The 21360-nt window shown below is 41.4% G+C and overlaps 1 protein-coding gene across 3 annotated transcripts in view; it reads right to left on the bottom strand.

Moving 5' to 3' along the window:
- Positions 1 to 4085: 4085 nt before the first annotated feature.
- The window catches only part of LOC134351384 (lipid droplet assembly factor 1-A-like), a 32490-nt gene continuing 15215 nt past the window's right edge, over positions 4086 to 21360 (bottom strand). The window contains exons 3-6 of one of the 3 annotated variants that reach the window (XM_063057466.1): positions 17948 to 18116; positions 15858 to 15996; positions 5108 to 5213; positions 4086 to 4276 (exon numbers count right to left, since the gene is read on the bottom strand). In XM_063057466.1, coding sequence (XP_062913536.1) covers positions 5120 to 5213; positions 15858 to 15996; positions 17948 to 18116 — 402 coding nt within the window. In that variant the 3' untranslated portion in view covers positions 4086 to 4276; positions 5108 to 5119. Of the gene's footprint in view, positions 4277 to 4460; positions 5214 to 15857; positions 15997 to 17947; positions 18117 to 21360 lie in introns of those variants that run through there. The other 2 variants (XM_063057468.1, XM_063057465.1) reach the window with 2 other exon arrangements.

The following is a 21360-nucleotide window of genomic DNA, read 5'->3' as shown; positions in this document are numbered from 1 at the left end:
TGATCTACAAGTTGAGTGTTTAATTATGGATTTTGAAACATCTTTCTGCTTGTTGCATTACTAAGAAAACTTTTTTAAAATTTATTTTGCTTTTACACTTCTCTGGTGAACCATCACCTAGTCTGCAGCACTTGAACATTTGTCCCGTGTTGGCCACTGAGTGGGAGTGCAAAGACCCTGCTTCATGTTGTTTCACAATGGAATACTGGCCACTCAGTTTAATACTACTCAACAAGTTAACTACTGTGAACCATGGGCACAGTTCCAGTGTGAAATTCTAAAATATTCCTGGTTTCTTCTTCAATGCAGAAAATTGAATTGGTGATGGGACAATAGGCATCAAATATCACAAATGCTGGAAATTCTTCACAGAAAATGTGTGAAGTAAGATAGATGGAAGTAAATTAACCTAGGAGTCAAACTCAGACTAACACTTGTTGACAGCTTGCATTTATTTCATTTTGAGATACAGCACGGATTAGACAGCTTGAACTGTGCCACCCAGCAAACCCCCCCCAGATTTAATCCCAGCAACTCCCCGATTTAATCCCAGCCGAGTCACCAGACAGTTTTCAATGACCAATTAAGCTACTAACCAGTATGTCTTTGGACTGTGGGAGGAAACCAGACACGCGGGGAAAACCCACACATTCCATGGGGTGGATGTACAAACTTGTTACAGAAGACACCGGGATTGAACTGATGCCCCAAGCTGTAATAGCATCGTGCTAACCGCTACAGTACCGTGGGATTTAAAAAGCCAAAGGAAAGACTCATTATCAAAGGCTGAGAGAAAATCAACTTTTTTTTTTCCTATTTTAGTAGGTTCATGTGACACTAATTAAAAATAGAGGGCCAGAAAGGAAGTACAGCAGACTAGAAAAGTGGGGTAGAACCATCGTGATTCCTATTGACATTCACAATATGATTCAAATTAGGCCAGTCACAAACTATTTAGGCTAGTGGTCACCAACCTTTTTAAGCCCAAGATCCCCTACCTCGACCTCAGTGAAAGGCAAGATCTACCTATTAAATCGTTTAGAGAAAAAACAGCTCAGATTGTACTTCCAATTTGAGGCCTTTCATTTGGGCGAATTGTAATTGAATTACACAAAATACTTTTGTCAAACTTTCAAATTAATTCAAACAAGAAAACACTGTAACTAGCATATCAAACAGGCCATAGCTGTCTTTCTTTAAGAATATTACAATACTTCACACCTTTAATTCTAAGTTTTATTATTTAATTTTATTTCAACACAAAAAATAAATGAATAAAAATTGACTGTTGCACTCAGTGTGATGACTGGGGCTGAATACTTTCTGCTAGTTCCCTAAAATTTGGCTCATAACTACAGCCAGCCAGTCTGAGACAGTCTGTGAGGTGTAGGGTTGCCGACTGTCCCGTATTTCCCCCGCTAAGGTAGAGCGTTCCCATGAAACCTTTCGTGCCAAAATGCTTTACGCCGATGAAGCAATTACCATTAATTTATACTGAAAAAATTGAGCGTTCCCAGACCCAAAAAAAACCTACCAAATCATACCAAATAACACACAAAACCTAAAATAACACTAACATACAGTAAAAGCAGGAATGATATGATAAATACACAGCCTATATAAAGTAGAAATAATGAAAATTAAGCCAAAACTAATTAGTGGGGTAAAAAAATTGGCACGTACGCGCATGCGCACACAGGTGCCCACGCAAGGCTTCATGGTCATTGTAGTCTTTTCGGGGTAAACACAAATGTCCCGGGATTTGACTGCTACTTTTGTCCGTTATTTGGGAGTGAGAAAGTTGGCAACCCTAGTGAGGTGTCTGTCAGTAAGACAGCTCCTGTACCTAGATTTAATAACTTTCATCTGTGAAAATGCAATTTCACATAGTTAAGTTGACCTGAAGTAGGCACTGACTTTTAGTGCTTTAAAACTAACGCACACACTGCACATTGCTCGGCCCCATCAGTGGTAATTGCCACCAGTTTATGAATGGGAATGTCATTTTCACGGACATTTTTTAAACTCATTGTAAATATCCTCACCTCTCGTTCTTTCCTTTAATTGCAAAAGAGTGAGGAAGTCCTTCTTGTTGTAAAATCCTGGAAAGCCATTCTGACAAATACAAGCAACACACATAAAAGTTGCAGCAGGCCAGGCAGCATATCTAGGAAGAGGTGCAGTCGATGTTTCAGGCCGAGACCCTTCGTCAGTACTGAAACGTCGACTGCACCTCTTCCTAGAGATGCTGCCTGGCCTGCTGTGTTCACCAGCAACTTTTATGTGTGTTGCTTGAATTTCCAGCATCTGCAGAATTCCTGTTGTTTGCGTCTGACAAATACAAGCTGAGCTGTTTGCATTACATCCAGGGATTAATCAAACTGTAGTGAAAAATATTCATGGCTCTGACGGTGACTCTACCCTCCTTGTCACTGTTGCAGGGCCAAGCAGTATATTATGTATTGCGGTTGTGATGCCGTTTTTGTTTTTCAGGTCATTAAAAACAGTCTCTGCAGTAATGACCATTGCTTCCTTGAATAAATCGCCATCTGTAAAAGGCTTCTTCTGTTTAGCCAAAAGGTGACTTGCACGAAATGATGCTTCAATAGCAGCACACATAAAAGTTGCCGGTGAACGCAGCAGGCCAGGCAGCATCTCTAGGAAGAGGCACAGTCGACGTTTCAGGCCGAGACCCTTCGTCAGGACTAACTGAAGGAAGAGTGAGTAAGGGATTTGAAAGTTGGAGGGGGAGGGGGAGATCCAAAATGATAGGAGAAGACAGGAGGGGGAGGGATGGAGCCAAGAGCTGGACAGGTGATAGGCAAAGGAGATACGAAAGGATCATGGGACAGGAGGTCCGGGAAGAAAGACAAGGGTGGGGGGGGGGAACCCAGAGGATGGGCAAGGGGTATATTCAGAGGGACAGAGGGAGAAAAAGGAGAGTGAGAGAAAGAATGTGTGTATAAAAATAAGTAACAGATGGGGTACGAGGGGGAGGTGGGGAATTAGCAGAAGTTAGAGAAGTCGATGTTCATGCCATCAGGTTGGAGGCTACCCAGACGGAATATAAGGTGTTGTTCCTCCAGCCTGAGTGTGGCTTCATCTTTACAGTAGAGGAGGCCGTGGATAGACTTCAATAGCAGCCTTATTTTGAGCAGCATGTTTTGTGAAAAACGATTGCTGGGCTTTCAACCCCGATTTCAGCTCCTCAACTTTCCTGACGCGAATTGCGCTCTTTGGTGGGGGTGGGGTGGATAGGTGTCTTTAAATTTCTTGTGGTTGGTATTGTGGTGCCACTCCAGATTCCCTCTTTTAGTCAGTGCTTGTGCTTGGTGGCACAACATGCATACACACTTGTCTTTCACCAAGGTAAACAGAAATTTCTTTTCCCATTCTGGATGGAATTTGTATGTTTTCACCTTCTTTCGTGGAGCCTCTGCTATGCTATCAGGATTATCACGAGCGAGTGCCGATTGCGTCGGCTCTGATCTGAGTCGACATTCACCTAATTAATTAGCTTGTTCATTTCGGCTTTTTTTCTAAAAGATGTGCTGTGTGCCTCCCGACTACCGCTGTACCCCTGCATGTTTCACGGCCTGGAGGTTGGGGACACTGCCGTATATGGTGTTTGCGACAGTCAGTACTCTTATCCCTAATCTGATTGGTCACTTTGATGCAGCACAGGCTACTCTGAAAACGCGGTGCATGGCGCGGGAGCTACACACATGCGCACTGGGCAGAAAGAACGGAACTAAACTCCCGCAACCCGGAAACAATCTCTCTTTACAACAGCTTTTTAGTGAAAATACTGCTATATTACCATTATCCTAATTAGTATTACTTACTTTTATAATGCTCACATTACAACAGTATTTGTGTATTTATTTTTGATTTTTCTTCGGGATCTACTGGGAAAATCTCAAAGATCGACTGGTCAATCGTGATCGACGGGTTGGTGACCCCTACTTTAGGCTTTATGCTTGTGCAATTAAATATATACTCACTTTTATCCTCCATCTTTGAGCGCAGTTGGCCCTTTAAGTCCAAGAAACTGATCTGAGTGCTGGTGATATTTTAATATTACTAACAATTACAGCAGATTGGATAACTATTTAACACACTGTCTCATTTAAATTCCAGCCATATGAAAAACTATATTGCTGCTGCTGGACTCCATTCAATTCCTTTTGATATCCTTCCCTTAAGCTTTAATCCCAAGACAGTTACAGTGGTAACTGGAGGATTGGAAAGATAGCTGGCACCTCCACGATAATACCTAAAAAGTAAAGGCATTGTAAAAATCTGCAATTTTTCTGGAAAACTGTACCCAAAACAAGATTTTGAAAGCTAGTTTGAACAATGACCAGAATCTGAGTCTTTTACTCCTGTTCTAAATATAACCACAACAGATATAAACATGACAAAAAACATGTAATCTTATGTAAAAAGTTCATTTTTATTCATTTTAGTTCTGTAACATGAAAATCATGAAGCTACAATAGTTTAAAATAAGTCTTAACTGTATAACTATACACTCTGCAAATAATTTCAAGTTATGTTGAATATAATGAGGGGACATAACAGGTTTGGTGACTTTCATTTTAGTAAACCTAATCCAAATCTAGTTAAATCAATCAATCTCTCCCTCCCTCCCCCCTCTAGAAATGGATCATGTTTCTCTTTAAGCACAATACTTTAATGAGAATTTCTATGCAATGATTACAAGCCATAAAAACTTACTTCCTTCTCTAATGTTGGATTTCGCAATGTTTCTAGCCTTTTCAAACTTCTTAAATAGCAGGAACTATCTAATCCAGTTTGTATTTTAAAATGTATTAAAGCAATTTGGTGGATTACTTGTTATTGATTAAAATGTTACAACAAATAACAGATTAAAAATATTACTATCATGTAGTAGCTAGAAACCATCAAAATGGCCATAGGTTGATGCAAATTTCCTGTAACTTTAAATTGGTCAAAAATTCTGATAGAAAACTAAACCTATTAGCTTGAGATGTAACATCTACTTAGTTGAAAAGCACAAAGAGCCCTCTTTGTAACATGAAAAATAAATTTTCCATAAATAGAAGTTAATGCATAAACTAACTGTAGATTGAGTCTATTCTTCCTTCAAGGTGGATTTAGATGCGGTATCCTCTGGACACAATTTTGTTGTGGAGCTGATGATGGTTTCTTCTTTCTTGCTTGGAATGCTTAATAAAAGAGAAAGGAATTCTTTAAGAGTCTGTATTACCCAAACCAAATACTTTACAAGTAAATCTACAACTGAGGAGTGCTTTTGGCATGAACTATGGATCAAATCCTTATCTACATTTCTAACACACCAATCTTATCTCAATAATTAAAGGAAGAGTTATTCAAGTACTAAAGATATGAATTTAAATAGAAAATTGCCTGAAGTGCATTATTAATCAAAGTATCTCATCTGAGTTAAAATGATTAACTATCTGCCCTTCACTGCTGATTGATTAGCTGAGTGCTGTCAGCATTTTCTCACTTAACATTAGTTCTAAAATGATGGAATTTATACAAGCTTTGTAATTAAAAAATAATTTACTACTGTATTATTTTATTAAGATCCTGCTGTATGCAGTTTATAGCAACTGAGAAACAAATATTTTACAGCTTTTTTTGATAGTCATTCTACAATTGAGCTGGCAGCAGTTTTTCATCATGCTTTTATACATTTCCACTCAAGATAGGCAATGAAATAAACTTAACCACACCCTCACTATCTTTTGGACATAGATAAGGGCCAATGTGCCATGAATTAAATTTCACTTGGACCGTTCAGCTCTTGATCTTACTGCGGTCTTGATCTAGACACAGATGAGACTGTTCTTGGAAGAACTTGACTGGGTGTGGTATCAGTGGGCTCTGATTAAACTAAAGTCAATGAGTTCAATGCAGGTATTGACTAGATCTACATCTTGCTCAAAGAAAACTAGCTGCAGCCCAAGCCCAACCACCTTCAGCCTGCCACATCAATGATCTTCCTTCCATCATGAGATCAGAAACAGATAGTTGCTGATAATTGTTCAATACCATTCACAATTTGAAATGCTTCATGGATGCGTACAACAAGATGTTGATAATAATCAAGTGTGGACTGGTTAAATGGCAGTAACATTTGTACCACTTACTGGAGAATGACCACCAACAAGAGAGATTCTGAGCACCTATTCTTGACATTCAATGACTTTATCGTTACTGACAACATCCTTAATTACCATTGAACAGAAAAGTCAGCTGGGTCAGCCAATTAAATACTATAACAGGAGTAGGTCAGAGACCGAATGCCTTCCTTCTTGACACCCAAGGCTTTTCTACAATCAGCAAGGCATGAGCAAAGAACACAACAAAATATTTTGTTTGCCTGAATGAGTGCAGCATTACTACAGTCCTTTTGTTATCCCAGCTGTCTCCCTAAACATAAGGATTATAAATATGCTGGAAATCCAGAGCAACACATGTAAAATGCTAGAGGAACTCAGCAGGTCAGGCAGCATCTATGGAAATGAATAAACAGCTGATGTTTTGGGCCACGACCCTTCCATTTATTGCTCATCTAGATTATTCTAACAGCAGCTTTTAAAGCCACAGCCTCTGCAATCACGAAGGACAAAAGGTTCATGGGAATGCTCCAAATCACAACCATCCTGCCTGGAATTATACGCTGTTCCTTTATAGTTGCAGGGATTGAATCCCGGAACTCGCTACCTTATAGAACTTTGACCAGAAAAATGTTAGCAGATCAAAAATATGTGCCTTCACCATATTCACAGGGGCAATTAAGCATAGGCAATAAATATCACTTTCCGGAAAGGTGAACACATTAGGGATTTGTATTTTAGACTGCAGGTAATATGGTAAATTTGCAGTTTTCAACATTGATCTTACATATTTTACTGCCTTTTTCAAAGTATTATAGTTAGCAAGCATCTAAGTGCAGCACTGAAACTCAGACTGACTCGAACTGTTCTATTCAATGGATCAGATTCTTTTCCTCTCATCTGGAGAAAGTTGGTCTTGCGATAATAGTGGAAAATGAATACTAGTGAATTAGCAAGCCTGATTTACAACCTGCCTGATTTCTGTACTCTCTTTGCAAGCTGTTGGATCCTTATATTCCTTATTCCTAATATTTCTATTGAATAAAATGATAGAATAGCAGTTGATGTCACTGCCACATGAGACCAACAACCAAGTTTAATCCTGACCTCCAATGTGGTATTGAACTTGCACGCTCTTCCTATGACCATTTGTACTCTTGTTTGCCTCAACATACCAAATACGTGCTGTCTGGTTAATCAGCCATTACACCCTCTGTTGCCTCTTTTTTAAAAAAATAGTTTGCGAAGATTCAGCACGTCATCTAAAACTTTGATAGATAAACTTCGATAGATGTGTGCTGGAGAGTATACTGACTGGTTGCATCATGGCCCAGTATGGAAACACAAATGCCCTTGTACAGAACTACTACTACTATGTCGACTCAAGCCTAGGGGGCCTGCATTGGGCACGGTGACGGACTCTCCACCTCTCCCTCATCAGTGTGTCAAGTTCATCTACATTAGCCGTGCCGCTGTCTTCTAGGAGCGTGTTGACCACAGTCTTGGGAGGGTGCCCAGGGTTCATCCTCCCATGTTTGGGCTCCCATATAATGACTAGGCTGGCAGGTAGCTCGGGGTGGCATAGACAGTGCCCTGCTAGTTGCAGTCTTCTCACCTCAATTTTAGTGGAGAGCATCTGTAGGTTGTTATAGAGCTCGACGTTCGTCATGTGCTGTTGCCAACTCACATCAAGAGCCATCCGGAGCATTCGTGTATAGTAACCATTTACAGACTTTTACATCGTCTTGGTGAGTGTCCACGTCTCACATCCGTACGTGAGAATGGACTCTATGACTGCTATGAAAATCCTCTTTTTAAGCCCTCTAGACAGGTTTGACATCCAGATTTCCTTCATGTCGTTCATAGCCCTCCACGCCAGCGCCTTCTGTATCTTAATGTCCTTTTCCGAACTCATCATTCTTGATCCGAGGTACTTGTAGTCAAAGACTTTCTTAATGGTATCATTCTCTACGGTCTTGAGAGTACCTTTGTCGCAGTTAAACACCATGTACTCTGCCTTTTTAGCGTTTAGGTGAAGTCCAACAGATGCAATTTAATGTGGATAAATGTGAGGTTATCCACTTTGGTGGCAAGAACAGGAAAACAGGTTATTATCTGAATGGTGGCCGATTAGGAAAAGGGGAGGTGCAACGAGACCTGGGTGTCATTGTACACCAGTCATTGAAAGTGGGCATGCAGGTACAGCAGGCGGTGAAAAAGGCGAATGGTATGCTGGCATTCATAGCAAGAGGATTCCAGTACAGGAGCAGGGAGGTACTACTGCAGTTGTACAAGGCCTTGGTGAGACCACACCTAGAGTACTGTGTGCAGTTTTGGTCCCTTAATCTGAGGAAAGACATTCTTGCCATAGAGGGAGTACAAAGAAGGTTCACCAGATTGATTCCTGGGATGGCAGGACTTTCATATGACGAAAGACTACATTGGCTAGGCTTATACTCTCTGGAATTTAGAAGATTGATGGGGGATCTTACTGAAACGTATAAAATGCTAAAGGGATTGGACAGGCTAGATGTAGGAAGATTGTTCCCGATGTTGGGGAAGTCCAGAATGAGGGGTCACAGTTTGAGGATAAAGGGGAAGCCTTTTAGGACAGAGATGAGGAAAAACTTCTTCACAAAGGAAGTGGTGAATCTGTGGAATTCTCTGCCACAAGGAAACAGTTGAGGCCAGTTCATTGGCTATATTTAAGAGGGAGTTAGATATGGCCCATGTGGCTAAAGGGATCAGGATGTATGGACAGAAGGCTGGTACAGGGTTCTGAGTTGGATGATCAGCCATGATCATACTGAATGGCGGTGCAGGCTCGAAGGGCCGAATGGCCTACTCCACCTATTTTCTATGTTTCTATGTTTCATTGCATTCAATTTCCACTTTTGTCAGTAGCTGCTGTGCTTCCTCCATCTGGTCAGAGAGCAGGACTATGTCATCTGCAAAATCGAGATCTGTGAGCGTAACTGGTCTGACCCTTTTGGTTCGCCCTGGTTTTATGGTAAAACCAAGCTTGTCATTATCTTTGGTAGCTTGACGTAGAGTGTAATCAAGGACGATTATAAAGATGTAGGGTGCCAGAGTGTCTCCTTGCAGCACACCAGCTAGGAACTCGAACACTGCTGTTTCTCCGTTTGGTGATACAACTTTCGCCATGGTTTTGGTATAGCTGGACTCTATTGCTCTCAGTAGATGGTCTGGCACTCCGTAAGCTTTCAGGATCTTCAGCATTTTACCTCGGGGAATGGAGTCAAAAGCTTTGCGAAAATCGATGTAAGTAAGCACGGCTGGTAGGTTGTTCTTCTTGACTTTCTCGATGATCCTATGGAGAGCAAGTATTTGCATCACTGTTGTGCACTTCTGCCGAAAACCATTCTGATTGAATCTTAGCTTAGGGTCAATCTCAGTGCGAATCCTGTTCAAGATCATCCAATTGTATAACTTTGCTAAGATGCAGGTCAAGCTGATACCGCGGTAGTTATCTGTCTTCATGAGGGATCCAGACTTGGGGGCTGGGATAATGTTTGAGAGTGACCACTGTTCTGGTTTGTCGCCTTTCATCAATGCCGTATTACATATGTCCAGCAAGATGTCGTCCAGGTTGCAGTTCTTCAGGACATCTGGTGGTATCCCATCTATTCCAGCGCTCCTGCCCTGTTTGAGTGCATATTTGGCCTTCTTCAGTTCCTCAATGGTGAATGGACCGTCATCGATGTCGACCTGCGTTAGTATCGTGGGTATGTCTTCTTCTTCTTCTTCTGTGATCGTTGGAGGGCTTCCCAGCAGGTTCTTAAAGTGGGTAAACAACGTCAGGACACAGTCCTCTGCTGTTTTACCGCTTATTTGACCTGATGGGGACTTCTTCCATCTACTGATCTCATTGACTAGGCGCCATGTTTCTCCATGCTGCATGTCTTCATTAGCAGCTTCTATCTCTCTAATCCTCTCAGCTAGTTCCTCTTCCTTCAGTCGGTCGTAGGTGGCAAAGAGATTCTTCTTTGCTGTCTTGAACTTGTCTCTTAGCTCTTCTGTTTCGTTCCTTCTAAGTTCGGCGTGACAAGCATTAACCACACTTCTTGCTGCGACGACGTCAGGATATTTTGAGATCCGGCTCTTCTTGATTCACTTCACAGTAGGGAAACTCTTTGTTGCATCTGTGTGTGCGTCTATGAGCCGTTGATAGCGGTTGGTGGCAGTCTCTTCTTTCTCCCTTTCCAGTGGGCCGAAGCGATTTCTCACCTCCACTGTGTACTGGGCTTGAAGAATAGGTTGTGATGAGAATGTCTTCCAGTCTACCTTCTCCCTGGGACCTGTGGCTTTGGGTTGCCGCAGGCTCAGTCTCACTTGCATTGACACTACTCTGTGGTCAGAACTGACCGAGTTGAAGGTGCTGTAGGCTTCTGTGTTGATCACACAATTACGCCATTTTGTTCTTAGGAGAATGTAATCCAGCTGTTTCTTGTAGATGGAGGCTCTGTTTTCAAATGTCCACAGTTTACCAGCTCACTTCTTGAATTGTGTGTTGGCCGCAATGAGACTATGTTCCTGGATGAAATCAACTAGATATTGTCCATTTCTGCTGGTAAAGTCTTGGTATAAGTATGGAACATCTTCCAGTACGACCCGGGCATTAAAATCGCCGAGCACAGCCAGGAAGTTATGTGCCGGTATTGAAGTGACAGCCTCGTAAAGTTTACTGTAGAAGGCCTCCATCTCCTTCTCCTCGCTGCAGTTGTGCGGGGAGTAACAGATGATGACAGAGGTCGCCAGGTTTCCGTCAAATTCCGCAGTAAGGATTCTGTCACTGACTGAGACTACGCCCCTCAGTGCCTCCTTCACCTTGCGTTTCAACATCAGCCCTACTCCACCTTGTGCTGACATCGTCGTCGGCTCTCTCCATGCAGACGAGGTGATGAGGTGCATCCCCTCTACCTCTGTGAACCTTACCTCTTCATCACGGTGTACATGATGGTGGTCTTGGATCCCCAGGATGGAGATCTTGTAGCTGCTGCCTGTGACGCCAACTCTGTGCACCGAGGCAAGAGGTGGATGGTGTTTGCGTCGAAGGTTGAGATGATCGTTTTTATCTTACAACACAAAAGAGGCGCAGTTCGCCCGGCCCCCTGTCGGACTCAACCCTCCCCGTGGGGTTTGAGGTTGCATCTTCATACTGCCTGTCTTGGCCGGGGTCTGGGCGTTCCGCAGAGTTCCTGAGCACTCCCGGCTCTGGAGGTATAGGGTTTGTTGGGTTGTCTGCCATCATAACGCCTTACAAGGCACGAAACGAAAGACTGTGTGGCGCGCCATTCCTCGCACAGACAGTAGGTGGCCGTTGACGCACAGAGTTCATCCGCCCTTTGACAAGTTTTGTTTTTAGTCCTGCTGGGTGCCTACACACCCTCCTCCCTGGTTAACCGAAGTGCATCAGGGGCGTGCCTGTTGAGTTGCCGACAACCCAACCCGAGACAGGTAGGACTGGGCTACGTGGTACCAGTAGCAAGGTAAGGCCCTGACCTGACCTGCAGAAAGTCCGACAAAACCTAGTGGATACGGCCCAGTCCAAAATCCTCCTTGCCACTGAGCACAAATCCATGAGTGCTGTAGTAGGAAAGCAGCATCCATCAAGGACTCCCACCATCCAAGCCATGCTCTCTTATTACTGCTGCTATCAGAAAGGTGGTAGAGGGACCTCAGGAACCTGCATCACCAGGTTCAAGGACAATTATTACCACTCAACCATAAGGCTCTTGAACCAGAGGGGATAACTTCACTCACCCCATTGCTGAACTGTTCCCACAACCTATGGACTCAACTTCAAGGACTCTTCATCTCACATTCTCAATACTTATTGCATATTTATTATTATTATTATTTCTTCTAGTTTCTGTTGTTTTGTATATACACAGTGTAACATGCTATAGGGTTTCACTGCTACGTAACATGCTGTAAGACACCAGAATACTACAGCACAGTACAGGCCCTCGATGTTGTGCCGACCCATATATTCCTAAAAAAAAGTACTAAACCCACACTACCCTGTAACCCTCTATTTTTCTTTCATCCATGTGCCTGTCCAAGAGGCTCTTAAATACCCCTAATGTTTTAGCCTCCACCACCATCCCTGGCAAGTCATTCCAGGCACCCACAACCCTCTGTGTAAAAACTTACCCTTAACGTCTCCCCTAACTCTGTACATATGCCCTCTGGTGTTTGCTATTTGTGCCCTGGGAAACAGGTACTGGCTATCCACCCTATCTATGCCTCTCATAATCTTGTAGACCTCTATCAAGTCCCCTCTCATCCTTCTACACTCCAAAGAGAAAAGTCCCAGCTCTGCTAACATTGCCTCATAAGACTTGTTTTCCAATCCAGGCAACATCTTGGTAATTCTCCTCTGCACCATCTCCATAGCTTCCACATCCTTCCTATAATGAGGTGACCAGAACTGAACACAATACTCTAAGTGTGGTCTCAGCAGAGATTTGTAGAGTTGCAACATGACCTCTCTACTCTTGAACTCAATCCCCCTATTAATGAAGCCTAGCATCCCATAGGCCTTCTTAACTATCCAATCAACCTGTGCAGCGACCTTGAGGGATATATGGATTTGAACCCCAAGGTCCCTCTGTTCATCCACACTCTTAAGTAACCAACCATTAATCCTGTACTCAGCCTTCTGGTTTGTCCATCCAAAATGCATCACCTCACACTTATCTGGATTGAACTCCATCTGCCACTTTTCTGCCCAACTCTGCATCCTGTCTATATCCTCTTGTGACCTTCGACAACCTACAGCTCCATCCACAACTCCTCCAATCTTCGTGTCATCCATAAACTTACTCACCCATCCTTCCGCCTCTTCATCCAGGTCATTTATAAAAATCACAAAGAGCGGGGGTCCCAGGACAGATCCTTGCAGCACTTCACTAGTCACCAATCGCTAGGCAGAATACTTTCCTTCCACTACTACCCTCTGCTTTCTTCCTGTAAGTCAATTTTTTATCCAAACAGCCAAGGTTCCAATGATCCTATGCCTCATGACTTTCTGGATGAGTCTCTCAAGGGGGACCTTGTCAAATGCCTTGCTAAAATCCATGTAGACCACATCTACTGCCCTACCCTCATCAATTTCTTTTGTTACCTCTTCAAAAAACTCAATTAGGCTCGTGAGGCATGACCTTCCCTTCACAAAGTCATGTTGCCTCCTTGAGTAGACTATACTTCACCAAATGCTCGTAGATCCGATCCTTAAGAATCCATTCCAATAGTTTGCAGACCACCGACGTAAGACTCACCAGTCTGTAGTTCCCAGGATTCTCCCTATTACCTTTTTTTTAAACAAGGGAACTCCTCTGGCACCTCCCCTGCAGCCAAAGAGGATTCAAAGATCATAGCTACTGCTCTAGCAATCTCTTCTCTCACTTCCCACAGCAACCTGGGGTATATCACATCTGGCCCTGGGGACTTATCAATCTTGATGTTTTTAAGAAGATCCAACACTTCTTCTTCCTTCATCTCCACATTGTCCAGCACACAGGCCTGTTCTATTTCCACCTCATCCTGATCAAGGTCCTTTTCACTTGTGAATACTAAGGCAAAGTATATTCATTTAGGACACCCCCCCAATCTCCTCTGCCTCCAGGCACACGTTGCCTTCCTTATCCTTTAGCGGCCCCACCTTCATTCTTGTCATCCTTCTGTTCTTCACATATGCATAGAACACCTTGGGGTTCTCCTTAATCCTACATGCCAAGGCCTTCTCATGCCCCCTTTGTGCTCTCCTAAGTCCTTTCTTAAGCTCCTTCCTGGCTACCCTATATTTCTCATGAGCCCCTTCTGCTTCCTGCTTCTTATATCTAACATATGCTTCCTTCTTCCTCTTGACGAGTTGCCTCATGTGTTTCATCAGCCACGGTTCCCTTTTCCTACCATTTTTTCCTTGTCTCAGTGGGACAAACCTATCCTGAACCCAGCACAAGTGGCCCCTAAACTTCCTCCACATTACTTCTGTGCTTTCACCCTTGAACATCTGCTTCCAATTTACTCTTGCTAGTTCCTGCCACATCCCTTCATAGTCAGCCCTTCCCCAGTTAAGCACTTTCCCATTTTGTCTGTTTTTATCCTTTTCCATAGCTATGCTGAAGCTAAGGGAGTTGTGGTCACTCTCACCAAAATGCTCCCCCACCAAGAGGTCTGCCACCTGACCAGGTTCATTACCCAGAACTAGATCCAGTATGGCTCCTCCTCTCGTCAGCTGGTCCACATACTGTGTCAGGAATCCTTCTTGAAAACACCTGACAAATTCAGCCCCATCTATCTCCCTTGTAGTCAGGAGCTGCCAGTCAATAGGAAGGAAGTTGAAATCACTCATAACTACAACCCTGTATTTCGTGCACCATTCTAAAATCTGCCTGCTTATCTGCTCCTCGGTGTCCCGAGGGCTATTTGGGGGCCTACAGACGACTCCCAGCACAGTGACTGATCCCTTCCTATTTCTGACTTCATTGATTTCACTGATAATATAATGGTTTCTCTGTAGCAGCAATGTTTGGGTTATGACTAGAGATAATGGGGTTTGGAATGCTGCTGTTCTTTCTTGTGAGTCTGGAAGAGAGATTATCGCGGTCTTTTGCCAGGGAGAGATGAGGAGAGAAGACATGAATGGAGAGAGTGGGTAAACCGCCAGACGGGGTGGACCTGGAGCAAGGGTCCGAAGGGCAGCGACGATTGAAGGTTAATGGTGGACAACTGGCTTATTAGTGAGCTCCAATGTTGCGCAATAGACTGTTTCATAAGATTGGGCCCCTTTTCTTTTTTTTGGTTTTCTTTACTAACCATATAGTCAAAGTAAGAATTATAAAGCTTAATTGTTTAATTGCATATTGTGTACTGTTTGTTATTTTGGGGTACTGATTTGTAACAGGGTACACATCGCGCAGCATCCACCCAAACGTGATTTCTTAAGTTTGGCCGGGCCAGGGGCTATCACCCCCTATATTTAGCCGCTAGCCAAAGCGAGAGTTACAACAGTTTGTTGGGGTTGTTTTTCTATATTGGTTGCTTGTCCGTCCTGTTGGATGCAGCCTTTTATTGATTCTATTGTGTTTCTTGTATTTATTGTGAATGCCCACAAGAAAGGTGACATATATGTATCCACAAAGGATAGACAGCAGGAGAATTGGAAGGAAGGGGTGGAATTGCTTGGCTTGTGAAAGAGAATAGGTTACAGGAAAATAAGTGGTAGAAATGGGATCAATGAGATTGCTCTGGAAACTCATAGACTGGATGTGTTTAATAACCACCACCTATTTCATACAGAAACATGGAAAAGGAGAAAAAAGAAATCAAAAGAAAATCTAATTCTAATCCTTAAACTTACAGAATATGTAAATCTTTTTATAAATTTCACACCAACTATACAAATACTATTTGTACCAACAATAAAAAATTGATGAGAGAGATTCAATCTCTTGCTTGAGATTGCTAGAAATATAAATGAACAGCATCTCCAAAGACACCAAGGGTTTTTTAACAACCATGTTACACCTGGCTGTGTATTAACAGATTATGGTTGCTTGCTATTTAGAACACCTGAGAAAAATTCGTTTTTTAGCATTTTTATTTTAAATATTGAACGTTTGAACTAATAGGGATGTGTTAATTACTTCATAAAAAAAAGTAATGAAATTTAAAATATCTATGGAATATTCTTACCTTGAACTGTGATAATAATTCATTGTTGTTGAAAAAGTAAAATAGCACATAGCCAGAAGACAAGAGATGGCCAATGAAATGAGAATCATCCCACACAGAAAACAAAGGAGAATGACTCCACCAACTGACAATATCACACCTGGTAGATAAATGAATGAATAAAATACTTTCTTACTGAAAAGTTAACGTGCAGTAAGTATAAACTTCATTTGATAATTTATAGTTGTAGAGTTATGCTTTGAAAACGAGTAATTATTGAAGTATTGGGGTTTCTGCCATTTCAATTTAAATACAGTGGATTCCAGTTAATTCAGCCATCGGTTAATCAGGGCAGCCACTTACTTATTTGGGACAACTCTTAAAGAACAAAAACTGAGAAAATTGACGGGATTCCCTTTGTTTATTTGGGACAATATGGCACTTAAATGGGACAGGAACTCACCGAACAAGTTCTAATGAGGATCAGTCACATGCACTTGTGTGGCTGTTAGGCGTTATATTGTGCTCAGACAGAATAGTTTTTAAACTAGCTTTAGGTGCTTGTGTTTGTGTTGAAAAAGCAGAGATTTTTGTCACTGATAGTTAGTGATAAATAAGCAGTAAGCCAATTCAGAACTGTTTTGCTCACTGTGGTTTCAAGCATTCAGGCTTGAAGATGCCAGAAATGGCTAGGAGTGAAACAAGTAATTTCACTACTTCAACAAGTTGGAAACTATGAAGACATTGACAATCATCTTGAATGTTACAATGAAAATGAAGATTTGGAGGATACAATTGTCAATAGCATTGCATGAAGGCAGTCCATTATCTGGACTAGGAGTCTGCACTGATTTTGTTCATTTACAGTCTATCAAAAGAATACGGCAGGGGGATGAATTTCACCATCAATAACTACTAGGAACTAATACAGTTTTATAGTATTGTAGTATTATAGGTAGTGTTCTTTTTTTGTTCTATATTTCATATAAATACATAATATGTTGCTCAGATATACAGTAGCTTTTGTCTTTTTTATACTTTTAACTATTTCTATGAAACCTTGGCTAATTGGGGCACCCACTTAATTGGGCCAAAACGTAATGGTCCTGATGTATCCCACTGGAATCCACTGTGTTAACATTTTTATTTAAAATCAAATTAAAGACTTGAACTTTAACTCATGATTCAGAACAACTGATAATCGAACAGCAGGAAAATTGAGCCAGTAACATGAGGGTCTCCCCTCAGAGCTATCGTTCTTCCCTTTCAGGAGTGGAAGGTGGTGTGTTTCTCTTGACAGAAGTGCATCCACTTTAGCCTAAACATATATATTCACCTAAATTCCTTTATTGATTGATTAATTAACAAAATCTCAAAACAATCACTAAATTCTGAAGAAATAAAAAAGATTGTTCTGAAAATCTGCTTGTGTTTGAAATGGAATGAATTAGATCAGCTTGACAACTGGTGGATGTTATGGACCTGGTGACAATCAGCTGCTTGGGCCTCAGGAAGTCTAAGATAACCTGGAGATAGGACGTCTGGCTTCACCTGCTGAGGTTGGACTCACTGCTGAAGCTGCAACAGGATGAAAAGAGGCTTCAGATGCACTTTGCATCCATTCCTCAACTTTACATCAGGAAAGGGTATCCCATTCTAAGGCTGCCAGCCCTAGGAAAAGAACTCAACATGCTTAATTTATTTGGGTATTCATAACTGTTAGTATTGAATGAAAAATAAATTAACTGGAACATCTCCACCAGAGACATTCAAGAAGAACTGAAAGGCTTTCACCAGCCCGCAAGCTATCAAGGCCCATAAGGATGTTGCAGGAGTAAAAAAATTGGATGTGGGATGAAAACAGTGGAATCTGAGACTGCTGAAACTTACTTGTCCCTGGGGTTGGCTGTCTCATGGGTGTGGAAGTCACTTATTCACTTCCCCTACATCCTGAGGGAAAACATGGACAGTTGGGAACCAAAGGCAGCCATCCAGCACTGGAGAGTATCCGGGAATCTCTGGGTCAATGCTATTAACCTAATTGTGCGGTAATTATAAACCACTTCTGCAGACAAGTTACAAAACAGAAGATATTCTTGGTTTTTCTGTACCTTCCATAACAATGAACCCAATACAGGCCAGAAGGGATGTAATCACTGCAAAAATCAGGAATAAGCCAACCGGCACAGCTGACATTATGGTAAAAACTATCAGTAATAAGGCAAGGAAGGGATGCTCATCCAGGTACTGTCCCAAAGAGGAATTCACAAATGCTGCAACCTACAAATCAAACACATGAGAATTAATGAAAATTATATGTATAGATTACAATATGGACATGTTCAAAAAAGTTGCAAACAATCATTTTAAAGTGCATAAACAAATGAAATAACTGAGATTGAAGGAAAAGGTCAGTTGTGATTTCTCCTTGCAGGAATCTAATCTATGTACACCACCAGGTAACGCCCTTGCAAAATTAATTTCAAATATCCCTCTTTTCCCTCCTATTTGAACTTATTTTTCCTTGAGTATTCATCAGCTCTGGCTGAAGAATGCATTGACATTTTACTCCCTTTTTTTTTGATCAATGGAACTTCTGAATAGATCATGCTACAACTATAGCTCTTCTTTCTGTGCAAGACGATTTCTGAATAGACCATAAAGCAAAGCACCAAAGCAGTTCTGCAGTACATTACATAAACTTGGATACCGGGCTCCAATCAATCACTGCTCCAACACCATCAAGGAGCAGAACTGGTCAAGGACTATGAATATGGAATAACACCACTCCATTTTAAATTAAAGACAACTGTGTCATCCGGTATCCTTAAAGCTAATTTATTCAGTGAGCAAAGCAAAATACTAAGCAAAAACCAAGAATTCCTTCTTGATCCTTGATATCTGAACAAAACAATTACAGCAAACAACTTCTTAGCCATGTTGCAGCTCAGGACTTCTATAAATTTGGTGACAGTAAACTTGTCTATAAAATTTATTACTGAAGATTCTAAACTGAAAAACCTGAGAAGTTTAATTTAACTAGTACAAAACCATATAATTTGTATTTCTTACCAGTGCAGTTATAGTGATAATATTGTTGATTTAAGGCATTTGTATAGAATGCATCAGCCACCTTCTTACTGACAGTGTATTGGTTTTTACTACAAACCCCATTTCCAGAAAAGTTGGGATATTTTCCAAAATGCAATAAAAACAAAAATCTGTGATATGTTAATTCACGTGAACCTTTATTTAACTGACAAAAGTACAAAGAAAAGATTTTCAATAGTTTTACTGACCAACTTAATTGTATTTTGTAAACATACACAAATTTAGAATTTGATGGCTGCAACACACTCAACAAAAGTTGGGACAGAGGCATGTTTACCATTGTGTTACATCACCTTTCCTTTTAGTAACACTTTTTAATCGTTTTGGAACTGAGGATACTAACTGTAGTAGATTTGCAATTGGAAATTTTGTCCATTCTTGCTTGATATAAGACTTCAGCTGCTCAACTGTCCGTGGTCTCCGTTGTCTGATTCTCCTCTTCATGATGCACCATACATTTTCAATAGGAGATAGATCTGGACTGGCAGCAGGCCAGTCAAGCACACGCACTCTGTGTCTACAAAGCTACGCTGTTGTAGCCCGTGCAGAATGTGGTCTGGCATTGTCCTGCTGAAATAAGCACGGACATCCTGGGAAGAGACGTCGCCTTGATTGCAACATATGTCTCTCTAAAATCCTAATATACGCCTCAGTGTCAATGGTACCTTCACATACATGCAACTCACCCATGCCGTGGGCACTGATGCACCCCCATATCATCACAGATGCTGGCTTTTGCACCTTTCGCTGATAACAATCTGAATGGTCGCTTTCATCTTTGGTACGGAGAACTTGATGCCCGTTTTTTCCGAAAACTAGCTGAAATGTGGACTCATTTGACCACAGCACACGGTTCCACAGTCTATTGGTCCATCTGAGATGAGCTCGGGCCCAGAGAACTTGCCGGTGTTTCTGCATAGAGTTGATGTATGGCTTTCTCCTTGTGTAATACAGTTACAAGTTGCATTTCTGGATGCAGCGACGGACTGTGTTGAGTGACAATGGTTTTCCGAAGTACTCCCGAGCCCAGGTGGCTATAATTGTCACAGTAGCATGACGGTTTCTTAGGCAGTGCCGCCTGAGGGCTTGAAGATCACGCGCATTCAACAGTGGTTTCTAACCTTGCCCTTTACGCACTGAGATGTCTCTGAATTCTCTGAATCTTTTCACAATATTATGTACTGTAGATGTTGAAAGACCTAAATTCTCTGCAATCTTGCGTTGAGAAATGTTCCTTTTGAACTGACAATTCTGTCATGAATTTTGGCACAAAGGGGTGAGCCGCGACCCATCCTTGCGTGCAAAGACTGAGCCTTTGATGGACGCTACTTTTATACCCAGTCATGATACCTCACCTGCCACCAATTAGCCTGCTTAATGTGGAGTCTTCCTAACCGGTGTTACTTGAATATTCTGTGAACTTTTCAATCTTATTTTAACTCTGTCCCAACTTTTGTTGAGTGTGTTGCAGCCATCAAATTCTAAATTTGTGTATATTTACAAAATAAAATTAAATTGGCCAGTAAAACTATTGAAAATCTTTTCTTTGTACTTTTGTCCATTAAATATAGATTTTTGTTTTTATTGCATTTTGGAAAATATCCCAACTTTTCTGGAAATGGGGTTTGTAAATTTGGGAGCACTGAACAACATCATTATTAAAAGGTATAGAGAAGATGCACAAAGGATTACTAGAACATGGGGTCAAATTTAATGGATTATATACATCAGAAAGAGATAAACATACTGGGGTCTAGAAGGATATACTTGAACTTCAGTTCCTTAACATGCAGAGATTGTATCGCTCTGCATTTGCCATCCATGGGTATGTAGGATCTGAGCTCTAATTTCTTTTAACACCTCTATTTTAGTGTCTCCCCTCTAAAATCTTCCTTAAAACATGTCTCTGACCAAAATGTTACCCACATTTCCTTAGGGTTCATTTTTTTTTGGCTCAAGTCTACATGTTGTTCAATTATAATCTTGATTTGGTTTGGGAATTATTTCTATTAGAATAGTGCTATTTAAGTGCAAGTTATTGTTTGTTTCAATTAGTAAAAAATAAACTTTATCCATTAGGAGTGATGGTAATTACTGAATATGATGCCAAAGAAAACACTCTTCTTTTCCTAGAGCACCGCAAGTGGTTACTATCTATGGTGCACTGCAGAGGGAGGCAAATACTGGAGGCCAATTCAATTTGGGTTCTCATAAGGAATTGTACAAGTAATTGTAAGGAAAAGATTTGCAGTGCTGTTGTAAGAAGCCAGAGGAGTGGAACTAATTGCATGATACAAAAAATATTTAATAATCAAATTACAATATTAATTCTTTCTCATCAATCTTTAAAAGGGAACATCCAGACAGGCATAGCATATTAGTATGTTTGTCGTAGTTCACTGACCAATCGAAC

This window comes from Mobula hypostoma, chromosome 9 (assembly GCF_963921235.1).
Source record: "Mobula hypostoma chromosome 9, sMobHyp1.1, whole genome shotgun sequence".
NCBI classification, from domain to species: Eukaryota; Metazoa; Chordata; class Chondrichthyes; order Myliobatiformes; family Myliobatidae; genus Mobula; species Mobula hypostoma.
This window is presented reverse-complemented; position numbering and strand designations above follow the sequence as displayed.